Source organism: Macrobrachium nipponense, chromosome 1 (assembly GCF_015104395.2).
Source record: "Macrobrachium nipponense isolate FS-2020 chromosome 1, ASM1510439v2, whole genome shotgun sequence".
In the NCBI taxonomy this organism is placed as follows: domain Eukaryota; kingdom Metazoa; phylum Arthropoda; class Malacostraca; order Decapoda; family Palaemonidae; genus Macrobrachium; species Macrobrachium nipponense.
The window spans coordinates 144,580,945-144,595,204 of record NC_087200.1 but is presented as its reverse complement, the minus strand read 5'-3'; the positions used below and the strand labels follow the sequence as shown (position 1 = coordinate 144,595,204).

General features: G+C 39.2%; 1 protein-coding gene across 2 annotated transcripts in view; it reads right to left on the bottom strand.

The window, feature by feature from the left end:
- Positions 1-14,260, bottom strand: part of LOC135219711 (PAT complex subunit CCDC47-like) — a 224,664-nt gene that overhangs the window by 137,533 nt on the left and 72,871 nt on the right. For both annotated transcript variants that reach the window (XM_064256697.1, XM_064256696.1), the window contains exon 3: positions 1,599-1,724. In XM_064256697.1, coding sequence (XP_064112767.1) covers positions 1,599-1,724 — 126 coding nt within the window. The remainder of the gene's footprint in view (positions 1-1,598; positions 1,725-14,260) is intronic.

Genomic DNA, 14,260 nt, shown 5'->3' with positions numbered 1-14,260 from the left:
TTCATCGGCTTTGGGGCCTAATAAGTTAAAGGGGAAGCGGTGGCAGGCGACGACGACGAAGAAGACGATGAAGACGAAGACGACACCTTCCTCCTCTTTCTCTTCGTCAGCTTCCTCAGCACCACCGTCAGGTCTTCCATCCAGGAGAGAGCCGGGGCAGTTGCTGAAGCTGTACCTGTCCGGAAGGACCTGGGGTGGGAGCAGCAACACCACAAGCAGGAACGACGGTGGCAGGAACTGGTACCAGGGCTGGAGCGGCAACATATTCAGGAACAGGAGGCGGGGCAGGAACCAACAGGATCCTCTGCACAGGAGGCAGGTCTAGAGGAGAGCTCTTGGGACACCGGAAGTCCAGGGCTGCAGCAGGAGCGGTAAACCCAAATGGCGGTGTAGCAGCGGGCAAGGAAACCTCTGGCCGCAGAGCCTGCACAGCGGCTGTCGGGGTCACCGTGGCTACGTGCTGCGTATATACCAGGTGAGGCGGAGCAGCGTAGCCCGGCGTGGACACAGTCGTGGTAGTCGTGGTGGTCGGCGCGTGCGTTACCTGCATGGCCCCTCTCGCCAGATGACTCAGCAGCCCCTGGACCGTCGGTGTCCCTTGCAGCCCCAGCGAGTGCCAGGCCCGTCAGAGATCATCGCCCGTGGTCAGCAAGTCTGAGGAAGGAAAAGTCGGGTAGATTAGTTGGGGGTCTCCCCTCGCCTGGGGGGGGGACACTTCCCAGCCCGAGCGAACGGAGGACCCCGAGTACAACTGGATGTCGGGGTATCTCGCCCCCTCCTCTACGCTCGACTGATCGAGGGAGGAGAGGGAGCAAGAAACTTCCCCCGAAGGAGAAGGAGCCATACGAGGGAGCTGAGATGGAGGGGGAAAGGAAGAAGACATGTCAGTAATCAAGGGCGTAGCCGGAGAGTCCTCCAACGACTCCTTAGCCGGCTTTCGCGGCTTCTTCCTCCCCCCATAGCGCTCCCACTGCTCCTCCGACCAAAAAATACACGTATCACGTCTCGGTGCGAGAGCATTCTCGCCCTCTACACCGAGTACAAAAATCATGAGGATCAACCTCCACAGTAGAGCAGAAAGCCCCACACTTACGGCCCCCAATACCCGGGCATAATCTGCGGTGATGCGGTTGATGTTTCTCCGGCTTTTGTTGTTTTATTTCCATCAAAAAAAAAACAAAAGCAGACACGTACTTACTTTTATACTTGCAAATACACACAAGTAAAAGAAAAAGCGAAAAAGTCTTCAACCAGTGAAGCAAACCAAGCATATGACAGAAGCGGGCAGAGAGACGAAGAGCAGCACGTCCATCCACTAGCGCAGCCGTAAGCAAAATGACTCCTCGCCTCGCAGTTGAGCGTACCGCTAACTACCGGACAAGTAGTTCAACTACTGAACCCCCTTGTTCGAAGATTATGACTGGTTCAGCTGCCGCTAAGTACCTTCCTATTGTTAAAGGACCGAAGGTTTGTATTACGTATCGGAACAAATTGTCCAATCTGTACTTCTGAGAATACCTCAAAGCAGAAATCGAGTACTTAAGTACTTTGAACTAACTTCATTATTAAAATGAAAACAAATATCCTACTCTACTTACATTAGCAATAGTAATTTTGGGTTCTTCCTGTGCCTTTGACTGTCGTGATCCTTGCATTCGGTCCATATTATAGCCTATAAATTCTTCTTCATCACTGAAGTGACTGAATTCATCGCTTTCTTCATCCTGTATATGTAAACAGAGCAAATTACAGTATATAACAGAAAATCTACACAATCAACATTATTCAACAAAAATAGTGAGAAAAACTTGCACCAACACATATCAAGCTCAACTGGAATGACTTGGGGATTTTGAATAAGAAAAATTTGCACATAAAACACAATATGGAAGAGCTTTAAAAATTGCACAGTACAACATACATAAGTGATGCATAACTGAATTAAGATCATACTGAGCTAACATACTCAATTTCAAGGAATGCCTCATTCAACAACAGCAAAAATGACATTTTCATACTAAAATAAAGTTTTACATATACTCAACCAGTAATTAACCGTCTTACGCCGACTGGACGTATTTTACGTCGACTTACAAAAGTTTTTTTTTAAATTCGCGGAAAAATACTTATAGGCCTACCAGCCTAAAACTTTTGAATCACGCGCCTTGGGGGATGCTGGGAGTTCACGGATCAAGGTGTTGTTTTGTTTACAATCGTTACGCAGGCGCGCAAGCGGGAATTTCTTTCTTGCCGCACTAAAAAGTATCTGTGACACATCTCGGAAATTATTTCATCACTTTGACATAATATTTGAACCATTGTAAATTAGCCGTTACATGAAGTATTATATATGAAAATGTGCGCATTTTTATGTAGAATACAACAATAAAATACTCATGATTGTAGCTTTTATCAGTTTTGAGATATATACATATAAATAACGATAATTGCCAAAATTTCAACCTTCGGTCAACTTTGACTCTACGAAAATGGTCGAAAAACGCAATTGTAAGCTAAAAATCTTATATTTTAGTAATATTCAATATTTACCTTAATTTTGCAACTAATTGGAAGTCTCTAGCACAATATTTCGATTTATGGTGAATTTATGAAAAAACTTTTTCCTTACGTCCGCGCGGTAACTCTTCCGAAAAAAATCATACATGCGATTGTGGTAATGTTTGCACCATTTTAAAATTAGCCGTTACATAAAGTTTTATATATGGAAATGTGCGCAATTTCATGCACAATACAACTAAAAACAACCCATGGTTGTAGCTTTTATCAGTTTTGAGATATTTTCATATAAATAACAATAATTGCCAAAATTTCAACCTTCGGTCAACTTTGACTCAACCGAAATGGTCGAAAAACTCAATTGTAAGCTAAAACGCTTATACAGTGGTACCTCGAGATACGAAAGGCTCAACTTACGAAAAATCCAAGTTATGAAAGCCAATGCGAAAAATTTTACTGCTCTACATACGAAAAGTTTTCAAGATACGAAAGGTTTCTGAAAGTCCGAGATTCGCCCGATAACAATTTTGAAACTCGCGCCGCACGCCGCCATCTTAGTGCTAGTAGACTCGCCACCATCCTCCTGCTCTCCCATTGGTTCCTGATGCTAGCCAAGCCATGAGATCCTTCTCTCTGATTGGACAGCATCCCTCCCATCATGCATCTTCTATACGTACACGCTGGCGTCCCTTAGCTCGGCCACTCCGCACCCGAAACTTTACCGTACGCAATCGGCATTCGTTCGCTCCAACGATTTTGTTTAGTAACGTAAATTCGTTAGTGATTTCGTTGCAGTACATATTATCGTGTTGTGCGAAGACTGTATTATTACGTATTTGTGTAACTTTACGTAAATTAACGTAGTCATGGGTCCCAAGAAAGTTGAAATTCACGGAAAGAAGCGCATGCTGTCTCTGGAGACAAAGATGGAGGTCATAAAGAAGTAAGAAGCTGGTATGCGATTGAGTGTGATTGCAAAGGAATACGGCCGTAATCCGTCGACAATAGGCACCATCCTTAAACAGAAGGATGCCATCAAAGCAACTACACCATCGAAGGGCATCACTATTTTGTCCAGCAAGAGGAGCCATGTGCACGACGAGATGGAACGGCTGCTCCTCATCTGGATAAAAGACAAAGAAATCGCTGGCGATACAGTAACGGAGACAGCAATCGCTCACAAGGCCAGTGCTATTTTCGGCGATTTGATTGCGCAGGCGGAAGACGAGGGAGGGGAAGGGACTTCAACGCCAACCCCAGGGTTCAAGGCTTCGCATGGCTGGTTCGAGAAATTTCGTAAATGGACTGGCATCCATTCGGTGGTGCGTCATGGGGAGGCTGCCAGCTCGGACACGAAAGCGGCCGAAGCCTTTAAAAAGACGTTCGACGAGATGATGACCAAGGAAGGCTACTGTTCTCAGCAAGTCTTCAACTGTGATGAGACTGGCCTTTTTTGGAAAAAAAATGCCTCGTCGGACATACATCACGGAGGAAGAGAAGAAGCTACCCGGGCATAAGCCTATGAAAGACAGGCTTACGCTCGCACTTTGTTCGAACGCCAGTGGGGATTGCAAGGTGAAGCCCCTACTGGTGTATCACTCCGAGACTCCTCGAGCCTTCAAGGCCCACAAAGTGTTGAAGGAGAAGCTTCCAGTGATGTGGAGGGCTAATGCAAAAGCCTCGGTAACGAGGCTTTTGTTCACGGAGTGGGTAAATCTGTTTCGGCCCGACTGTGAAGAGTTTTTTGGAAGAGAAGCGCCTCCCCCTGAAATGTCTGCTGGTGTTGGACAATGCCCCTCCCCACCCTCCTGGCCTCGAGGAAGATATCCTAGCGGAGTATTCCTTCGTTAAGATTCTTTTTCTTCCGCCCAACACCACCCCTCTCCTCCAGCCCATGGACCAGCAAGTGATAGCGAACTTTAAGAAGCTGTACACGAAACATCTTTTCAAGAGATGTTTCGACATCACCGATACCACAAACCTCACCTTGCGTCAATTTTGGAAGGAGCATTTCGACATCGTCATTTGCATCCGACTCATTGACCTAGCTTGGCAGAAGGTTTCGAGGCGAACCTTGAATTCCTCGTGGAGGAAACTCTGGCCTGATGCCGTATCCGCCAGAGACTTCGAGGGATTCAACGTGGGCGAAACTGGTACTGCAGAGTCAGAAACAGTTGATGATCCCGAAACTGTTTTGGAACCAGATCTTGATGAGATCGTTGCACTCGGCAAGTCCATGGGGCTGGTCGTCGACGAGGACGACATCAACGACCTTCTCGAGGAGCACCAAGAGGAGCTTACGACGGATGACCTGAAGGAGTTGGAGGCCATGCAGCTTAACGTCGTTCAAGAGGAGTTCTCTAGCAGCGGCGAGGAAGAGGAGGAGGAGCCTATGACAACGGCAGAAATTAAGGATATTCTAGGCGCTTTTCATAAAGTGCAATTGTTTATCGAAAAAAGACACCCCAAAAAGGCTCATACAGGTCGTATGCTTGCGCAGTTCGATGACGTTTGCTTGAGTCGTTTCAGGAACATTGTGAAAAGTAGCAGAAGCAATCTTCCTTGGATGTTATTTTTAAAGACGCCTTCAGCATTAGCAGGAGTAAGCAAAAAGGAAGAACCAAGTGATAAAAAACAGAAAGTTTAAAGCAAAAAGGAAGAACCAAGTGATGAAAAACAGAACGTTGAAAGTGGCGATGAAGTTGAAATTCTGTAAAAAAAAAAAAAAAGCCTACGTAAAAGTAAGAAAAAAAAAAAGTATAAAATAAAAAAAAAATAAAAAAAAAATGTTTACGTAATTTCTAGATTTTTGTAAGTTAAGTGTTACAGTTTTGTTAAGGTGTTTCGTAAATTTTAGTTTTATGGTTTTCTTTAAATTTTTTGTGTTTTCGTAAAGTTAAGTGTACGTACGTACGTACGTTATCTGCCGTTTGTCCTCCTCCTCCTCTGCCGCCACTATCGGAGATAGCCTCACTCGAAAGGTAAGCTTCCACATTTTACGTTACAGTAATAATATTTCTTGTACACTAATATACACTTTATTTACAGGTTTTCGATTTTTATTCTTAATTTAGGTATTGAATGGTCCAAATTGTTGTAGTATTTCATTGTTTATAGGTCAATTTAGCTTTATTATGAAATTTAATGGGGTGTTTTTGGAGGGCTTGGAACGGATTAGCCATTTTACATGTAAAATGTGTTCCAAGATACGAAAAACTCATTATACGAAGGCCGCCTCGGAACGGATTAATTTCGTATCTCGAGGTACCACTGTATTCTAGTAATATTCAAGCATTTACCTTCATTTTGCAACAAATTGGAAGTCTCTAGCACAATATTTCGATTTATGGTGAATTTATGGAAAAAATAACATTTTCTTTACGTCCGCGCGGTAACTCTTCCGAAAAAATCATACGTGCGATTGTGGTAATGTTTGCACCATTTTAAATTAGCCGTTACATAAAGTTTTATAAATGAAAATGTGCGCAATTTCATGTAGAATACAACAAATAATAATTGAAGGTTGTAGCTTTTCTCATTTTTGAAATATTTGCATATAAATCACGATAAATAGAAAAAAAACCACGTTCGGTCAACTTTGACTCTACCGAAATGGTCGATAAACACAATTGTAAGCTAAAACTCTTACAGTCTAGTAATATTCAGTCATTTATCTTCATCTTGAAAAAAATTCGAAGTCTCAAGCAAAATATTTATATTTATGGTGAATTAAAAAAAAAATCATTCCTTCCCTCCGCGAACGGATTCTCTGCCACAAATCTCTGAAATGCGTACGTACCATTCTCGGAATATTTGCTCCGTTTCATATTAGGCATTTCATAGAGGATTATATATGAAAATGTGCGCAATTTTATGTAGAATAAAATGAAAAATATTTGAAGGTTGTAGCTTTTCTTATTTCTGAAATAATTGCATATAAAAAATATATATATAAATAAATTTGACATTCGGTCATTTTAACTCGTCAGATATGGTCGAAAACTGCAATTGTAAGCTAATACTATCCCAGTATAGTAATATTCAATCATTTGTCTTCATTTTGAAAGAAATTGGAAGTCTCTAGGACAATATTTAGATTTATGGTGAATTTTTGAAAAAAATATTTGTTTACGTCCAAGCGTTACGAATTCATGCATTATTTTGTGATAATATTTTCTCTGTGTTGCTTTTATCGTTTTACAATGTGTTATATACCAAAATGATCGCAATTTAGTGTACATTACAACGAAAAAAAAAGTAACTTGTTACCTTTAACCGTTTTGCGCACAGCGCGATTTGAATACAATTATATATGAAATTTTGTTTTTGCGCTATCATATATCGCATTATTTATATATGATAATGATAATTTTTTTCATTTCTGATGGTTGCATCCTAAACTTCAGCCAATGACAAAAAAAGGAGCCAAAAATGAACTCTTAATCTTGAAAACTAAGCACGCTGTGATTTTTTGAAAAAAATATTTTTTCCGCTTCCTCGCTCACTCTGAAACACCTCCGGCACACGGGAGACAATTTTTTTTTACCGCTTCGGCGTAAGAGGGTTAATTAGGCGAGTTTCTCTTGCCTCAGTAGCTCAAATTAAAACATTCATGGGTTAGCGCCGCCTCACAGTTTAACTCAGGTGACTGGTCTCGCCCACTAATGAGAGGATTTGGAATTACTTAGCAGATAATCCTCATTACGTTTATACTTTATGTCCACGTAAAGGAAGAAGGGAGGACTCCGGCCATAATTATGGACAGAGTCCTCCCTTCTTCCTTTGCATGGACATAAAGTATAAACGTAATGAGGATTATCTACTAAGTAATTCCAAATCCTCTCATTAGTGGGCGAGACCAGCCACCTGTGTTAAACTGTGAGGTGCTAACCCATGAATGTTTTATTTTATTATAAAAATGTCATTTTTATATAAGTAACTTACCCCATAATTACTTAGCCGAATCCATATTGACAGGAGGTGGGGATTCATTGACAAAGTCTGTTCCCAATCACTAATTCATGTAATGAATTTACTAGACAAGCTGTCAGCATTGATGTAGTTCCTTATTAGTTAGAGAACATGCAATAGAGAACTGCCTCTGGCCGTTGCTCAACTTGACCTGTAGCAGCATGGAGGTAAAGCCATGAGCGCCTCTTCTTAAGCTTCTTAAGTGGGAGCTTTGTAGCCAAGGAGTGCATACTTCAATGGCAAGCAAAACTTTAATTAGTGCCCTTGCCCTGGGTGCAGTACCAATATAAACATAACAAGATAAGAATGTCAGCTGCACTGATATAAGGACTATGACCCATCCACTGATAGTGATGGGTGCTCCAGGTATATTGTACACACGCTCGAACAAGGGGTGTCAAAGTTTCATAATGTTTCGTTCACCTACCTAACCATTGATTCATGCCTTATTAACCCTCTTACGCTGAATGGACGTATTGAACGTCGAGTCAAAATGTCTTCCGTATGCCGAATGGACGTATCATACGTCGACTCAAAAAAGTTTTTTTAAAAATTCGCGGAAAAATACTTATAGGCCTACCAGCCGAAAACTTTTGAATCACGCGCCTTGGGGGATGCTGGGAGTTCAGGGATCAAGGCGTTGTTTTGTTTACAATTGCTATGCAGGCGCGCAGGCGCGAATTTCTTTTTTATCGCACTAAAAAGTATCAGTGACACATCTAAAAAATTATTTCTTCACTTTGACATAATTTTTGCACCATTTTAAATTATCCTTTACATAAAGTATTATATATGAAAATGTGCACAATTTCATGTAAAATACAACAAAAAAATACTCATGATTGTAGCTTTTATCAGTTTTGAAATATTTTTATATAAATAACGATAAGTGCCAAAATTTCAATCTTCGGTCAAATTTGACTCTACCGAAATGGTCAAGAAACGCAATTGTAAGCTAAAACTCTTATATTATAGTAATATTCAATAATTTGCCTTCATTTTGCAACAAATTGGACATCTAGCACAATATTTTGATTTATGGTGAATTTATGAAAAAACTCTTTCCTTACATTAACGCGGTAACTCTTCTGATAAATTTTTTCGTGCGATTGTCCTAATGTTTGCACCATTTTAAATTTGCTGTTACATAAAGTTTTATATATGGAAATGTGTGCAATTTCATGCACAATACAACTAAAAACAACCCATGGTTGCAGCTTTTATCAGTTTTGAAATATTTTCAAAACTTTTGGTCAACTCTGACTCTACCGAAATGGTCGAAAAACGCAATTGTAAGCTAAAACTCTTATATTCTAGTAATATTCAATCATTTACCTTCATTTTGCAATGACTTGGAAGTCTCTAGCACAATATTTCGATTTATGGTGAATTTATGAAAAAAAAAAAAAAAAAAACATTTTCCTTACGTCCGCGCGGTAACTCTTCCAAAAAAAGCAGAATTTTTTTTGTGCGATTGTCGAAATGTTTGCACCAATTAAAATTAGCTGTTACATAAAGTTTTATATATGAAAATGTGCGCAATTTCATGTAAAATACAACTAAAAATGATTGAAGGTTGTAGCTTTTCTCTTTTTTCGAAATATTTGCATATAAATCACGATAAATAGAAAAAAAACCACGTTTGGTCAAATTTGACTCTACTGAAATAGTTGAAAAACGCAATTGTAAGCTAAAACTCTTATGGCCTAGTAATATTCAGTCATTTATCTTCATTTTGAAACAAATTTGAAGTCTCTAGAACAATATTGTGATTTATGGTGAATTCTTGAAAAATATATTTAACTTCCCTCCGCGCACTGATTCGCGGCCGCAAGTCTCCGAAATGCGTACATCGCATTTTCCTAATATTTGCTCCTTTTCATATTAGCCTTTTTATAGAGTTTCATATATCAAAATGTGCGCAAATTCATGAAGAATACAATAAAAAATAATTGAAGGTTGTAGCTTTTCCCATCTCCGAAATATGTGCATATAAAATAATATATATATAAAAATTTCGACATTCGGTCAAATTTAACTCGTCCGAAATGGTCGAAATCTGCAATTCTAATCTAAAACTCTTACAGTATCGTAATATTCAATTATTTGTCTTCATTTTGAAACAAATTGGAAGTCTCTAAAACAATATTTAGATTTACGGTGAATTTTTAAAAAAAACATTGTTTTATGTCCGCGCGTTACGAATTCATTCATCATTTTGTGATAATATTTTCTCTGTGTTGCTTTGATTGTTTTACAATGTGTTGTATACCAAAATGATCGCAATTTGGTGTACAATACAACGAAAGAAAATTACCCCGTTAGCTTTAACTGTTTTGCTCACAGCGCGATTTAAATACAATATATGAAATTTTGTTTTCGCGCTATCATATATCACATTATTTATATAAGATAATGATATTTTTTTTCATTTCTGATGGTTGCATACTAAACTTCAGGCATGACAAAAAAAGGAGCCAAAAATGAACTCTTAATCTTGAAAACTAAGAGCGCTGTGATTAAATTTTTTTTTTTTTTTTCCCGCTTCGGCGCTCACTCCGAGACCCCCTAGGCATACGGGAGATGATTTTTACTATACCCCTTAGGCGTTTAAGGGTTAACGTAACTCAATAAGCCTAAAACATTGGTCCGTATAAGAAAATGCAATATTTCTTCTGTTATCGTAAATTTTGATAATTATTGTCAAAGAAATTGGGAGAAATGGCATCTGAAGACATTCCCTGAGTCGAGAAGGGAGACTTCAGTCAGCTACCAAGTTCAACCATGATTCAGTGAGAGGACAAACCTCAAGTAGTCTCACGTTCGAGTTTCACCTCTGACGTTCGCTTGCTTTTACGTATATTTATCTATGTTTCAGCAAGAATTTCATCATGCCAATGAGGAAAAGACAAGGAAAACATCTCGCTAACATACAGACGAAGAAAAATCGCTCAAGTATTATTACAGAATATCATAATATACGCATAGTTAGTGAAGAGAGAGGGGAGGGTTGCGTAGTAATGCCCCCGTCTTGCCTGACAGCACATGTCACACTGTGCCCAAGGCTACGATCTTTGAGCAAAGAGATCTTCATTTATGATAAATAACATAGTTTTGGCTTTTTAATACCCAAAATGGAATATTTAATTCATAATAATCATGATTTATTAAATTGTCTCTGTAAAAAGAGAGTACACCTTCGAGTTTCATCTCTTGACATTCTCTTGCATTTACGTTTGTTTATCTTCGTTTCGGCAAGAATTTCATCACGCCAAAGAGGAAAATACAAGGAATACATCTCGCTAACATACAGAAGAAGAAAATTCGCTGTAATAAGCCGAGTTAGTGAAGAAGAGAGAGAGAGAGAGTTGCGTAGGAAGGAGTGCCCTATCTTGCCTCGTGCAGTGCTCCACGCTACGATATATGAGCAAAGGGATGATCATTTATGATTAAATTATGATAAATAAAATAGTTTTGGTTTATTAATACACAAAAAAGAAATATACATTCATAATACATAATCATTATTTATTAACATTGTCTTTATAGAAATACGAAGGAAAACTCTGAACGCCCGTATCTCAAAACTATACTTATTGACCTTCAAAATCTATCTTCTCACTTAGTTTTAAAGCTATAACATTGGAATTTGGTATATAACTCAAAGACATTATAGAACAATCAATTCAAGCCCTTTTTTCCAATTTTTGTTTCATCTTTTTTTTATAAATTTTTTTCTCCTGATTTATAGGGTTTATTTTTTACCATATTGAAAAATTCATATCTAGCAAAAAATTTACTTTTAGAAAGAAAACTTCTCATTTGATTGGAGGTATACATCAGGTCTATATATGGTAGTAATCCTAGGTCTTAATATTAAATATCAAGGGAGGAAATAGAATTTGAAAAATGGTTATTTTCGGGATAAATCGCCCTGGCATCACAAAACCAAAGGTCAGAGGCGAAAATCATATGCGGTTTGGAGATGTACCAAGTCACCTTAAGTGGTATGAATATCAAAGTCCTGTCCTTACAAAAAATGGGTTTGTATATTAATTGAATTTAATATTAATATCAACCACTGTATATGGTACATATTTATTCAAAAAACAAAAATAAACCAGAAAGATCCAACCGGGAAAAATGATCAACGACCAGTCAGCAAGAGCTCACAAACACACGTCTTCATCGGAAGACGGCGGAAAGCAAAGTGGAGTGTTTACATCCGGGCAAGCTAGCCTACCCGCCTGCCACACGGTAGTTACTGCCTAACCACCTTGTTCAAAAATTTAACAGCCGTAATTCCAGCTACGCCGAAAGTAATTCCTAATGTAAAGGACCGAGGGTTTGTATATCATGTAGGAACAAACGTCATATCACAATCACTGGCATACATTACAAAGTAGATGGGAGACACCTATCACTAGTAGTGCCGCATAAACATAGTCCTTACATTACCATTTCAATATAAGTTGAAGGTAGTTGAAGGATTCCATTTGTTAAATTTTACAGAAAACATTGGAAACTAACAAAGTGCTATCAGATAAAAAAGAAGATAACCTAACAGTGTGAACCATGCGACCTCTCTCTAATGCTTTCAATGTTATGTGCGCAGGCATCTATTGTAAATGTTACATATATTGGTCTATGAAACATCCCTCACTGAGCAAGAGGCAATTATTGCACTGCATTCAGTGAAAGTTCTTGTTAGAGCAATATCAAGAAAGCTAATATACCAGAGAGAATCATACATAGATGAATAAAATTGTTTAGGGAACGGCAAAGTTTAGAACATGGGTCTAGAGGTGGAACTCCTCGAAGAGGAGCAAGAGAGCAAGACAATACAGTAGTGTAAATGTTGCTGAGCAACATTCATTTGTGAATTTTGAATTCTATCACCTCGTAACGATATTGTTGAACCAGGAATCATGACTAGGTCTATGCTAATGACTGGTTTCTGATGAATACTTTAGATGGAGAGGGAGAGGATTTTTAAAAATACACTTGAAATCTTTGATAGGTGTCTAATGAATAAGAAAATGATATTGTTAAGATACAATAAAGTTTTGTACATACTTACCTGGCAGATATATACTTAGCTATAGACTCGGTCGTCGACAGAATTTCAAAACTCGCGGCACACGCACAGGTAGTCAGGTGATCCACCCATTCCCGCCGCTGGGTGGCGGGTCTGGAACTATTCCCGTTTTTCTAAGCCATAATTTCTCTTACACCTGTCTCCTGAGGGGAGGCTGGGTGGGCCATTAATCGTATATATCTGCCAGGTAAGTATGTACAAAACTTTATTGTATCTTAACAATATCATTTTTGTACAAGTAACTTACCCAGCAGATATATACTTAGCTGATTGGCACCCTTGGTGGCGGGCAAGAGATAGCTAAAAACAAAATAATACTTAACTAAATACATTAAAAAACAGGGAAAAAACAACCTATGTTCTTGGATAACATAATCCATAGTTCCTACCTTATTGGGCTGAAGACTTCATGACTACTGTCGATGAGTCTGCTTGCCTCAAGAGTTTCAACGAGGAATGAACCTATGGTTGAATACCTCTTTGGATCGTGTCAATGGGGGCTAGCCCGCTTACGCGACAGAGCCTATACTGGATCGTACCAATGGGGCTGACCCACTTACATGGTAGAGCCTTGACCTTTTGTCATATCAATGGAGACTCGCCCTCTTACATGACAGAGTTAAGGTTATTACAAATCACAAAGAGCACTGAAGCCAATCCCGATCACCTGACCATGTTAGTCTTGTTACAATCTATGAATTGTAAGAGGGTCCCTATTCCCTCTGACAATTAACCAATAAAAACAACCACCAATAAACAGTAATTTAAGCCTTAAACTAAATAGGAAGGATTAGCCTCAGCCCCTTCTCCCAGCACTGAATTCGCCGAAACATACGCTCCCAGAGCAAAGCACTTTTCGTACGAAATTTTAACATCTCTTAGGTAATTCGAGGCGAACACCGAATTACATCTCCAATATGTCGACTCTATAAGAGCCTGAAGCGACCATGTTTTGTGAAATGCCATCGACGTAGCTATGGCTCTCATTCATGAGCTCTCACTCATGAGAACCTGAAATGCTCTTCTTCGCATTTAAGGTGAGCTTCCCTTATTACATCTTTTATGAAGAATTGTAAGGGCGTTCTTAGAAATCGCTCTTTTCGGATCTCTTACAGAGCACCAAAGACTTTCTTCTGTACCTTTCAGCAACTTCTTCTTCTCCAGGTAGAACTTGAGTGCCCTGACTGGACACAAAGTCCTTTCTAGTTCTCTCCCTGTTAATGAAGATATTCCTTTTATCTCAAAGCTTCTTGGCCAAGGCTTTGAGGGATTTTCATTTTTCGCTAAAAAAAGTGGTTGAAAGGAGCAAATCGCTGAATCTTTCTTAAACCCCACTTTACCTTCCAAAGCTTGCAACTCGCTCACTCTCTTGGCTGTTGCTAACGCAAAAAGGAATAAAGACTTTCTTGTTAAGTCCTAAACGAAGCTGCGTGAGACGGTACGAATTTTTTTCCGACATTAGGAACTTGAGGACCACATCCAAGTTCCAGCTAGGCTTCTTGAATACATGTTCTTTCGTGGTCTCAAAAGACCTTATAAGGTCATGAAGATCTTTATTGTTTGTCAGATCTATTCCTCTTATGTCGAAAAAACTGAGGCCAGCATACTTCTGTAACCCTTCACTGTTGAAACTGCCAGGTTACAGTCTTTTCTCAAATATAGGAGAAAATCTGC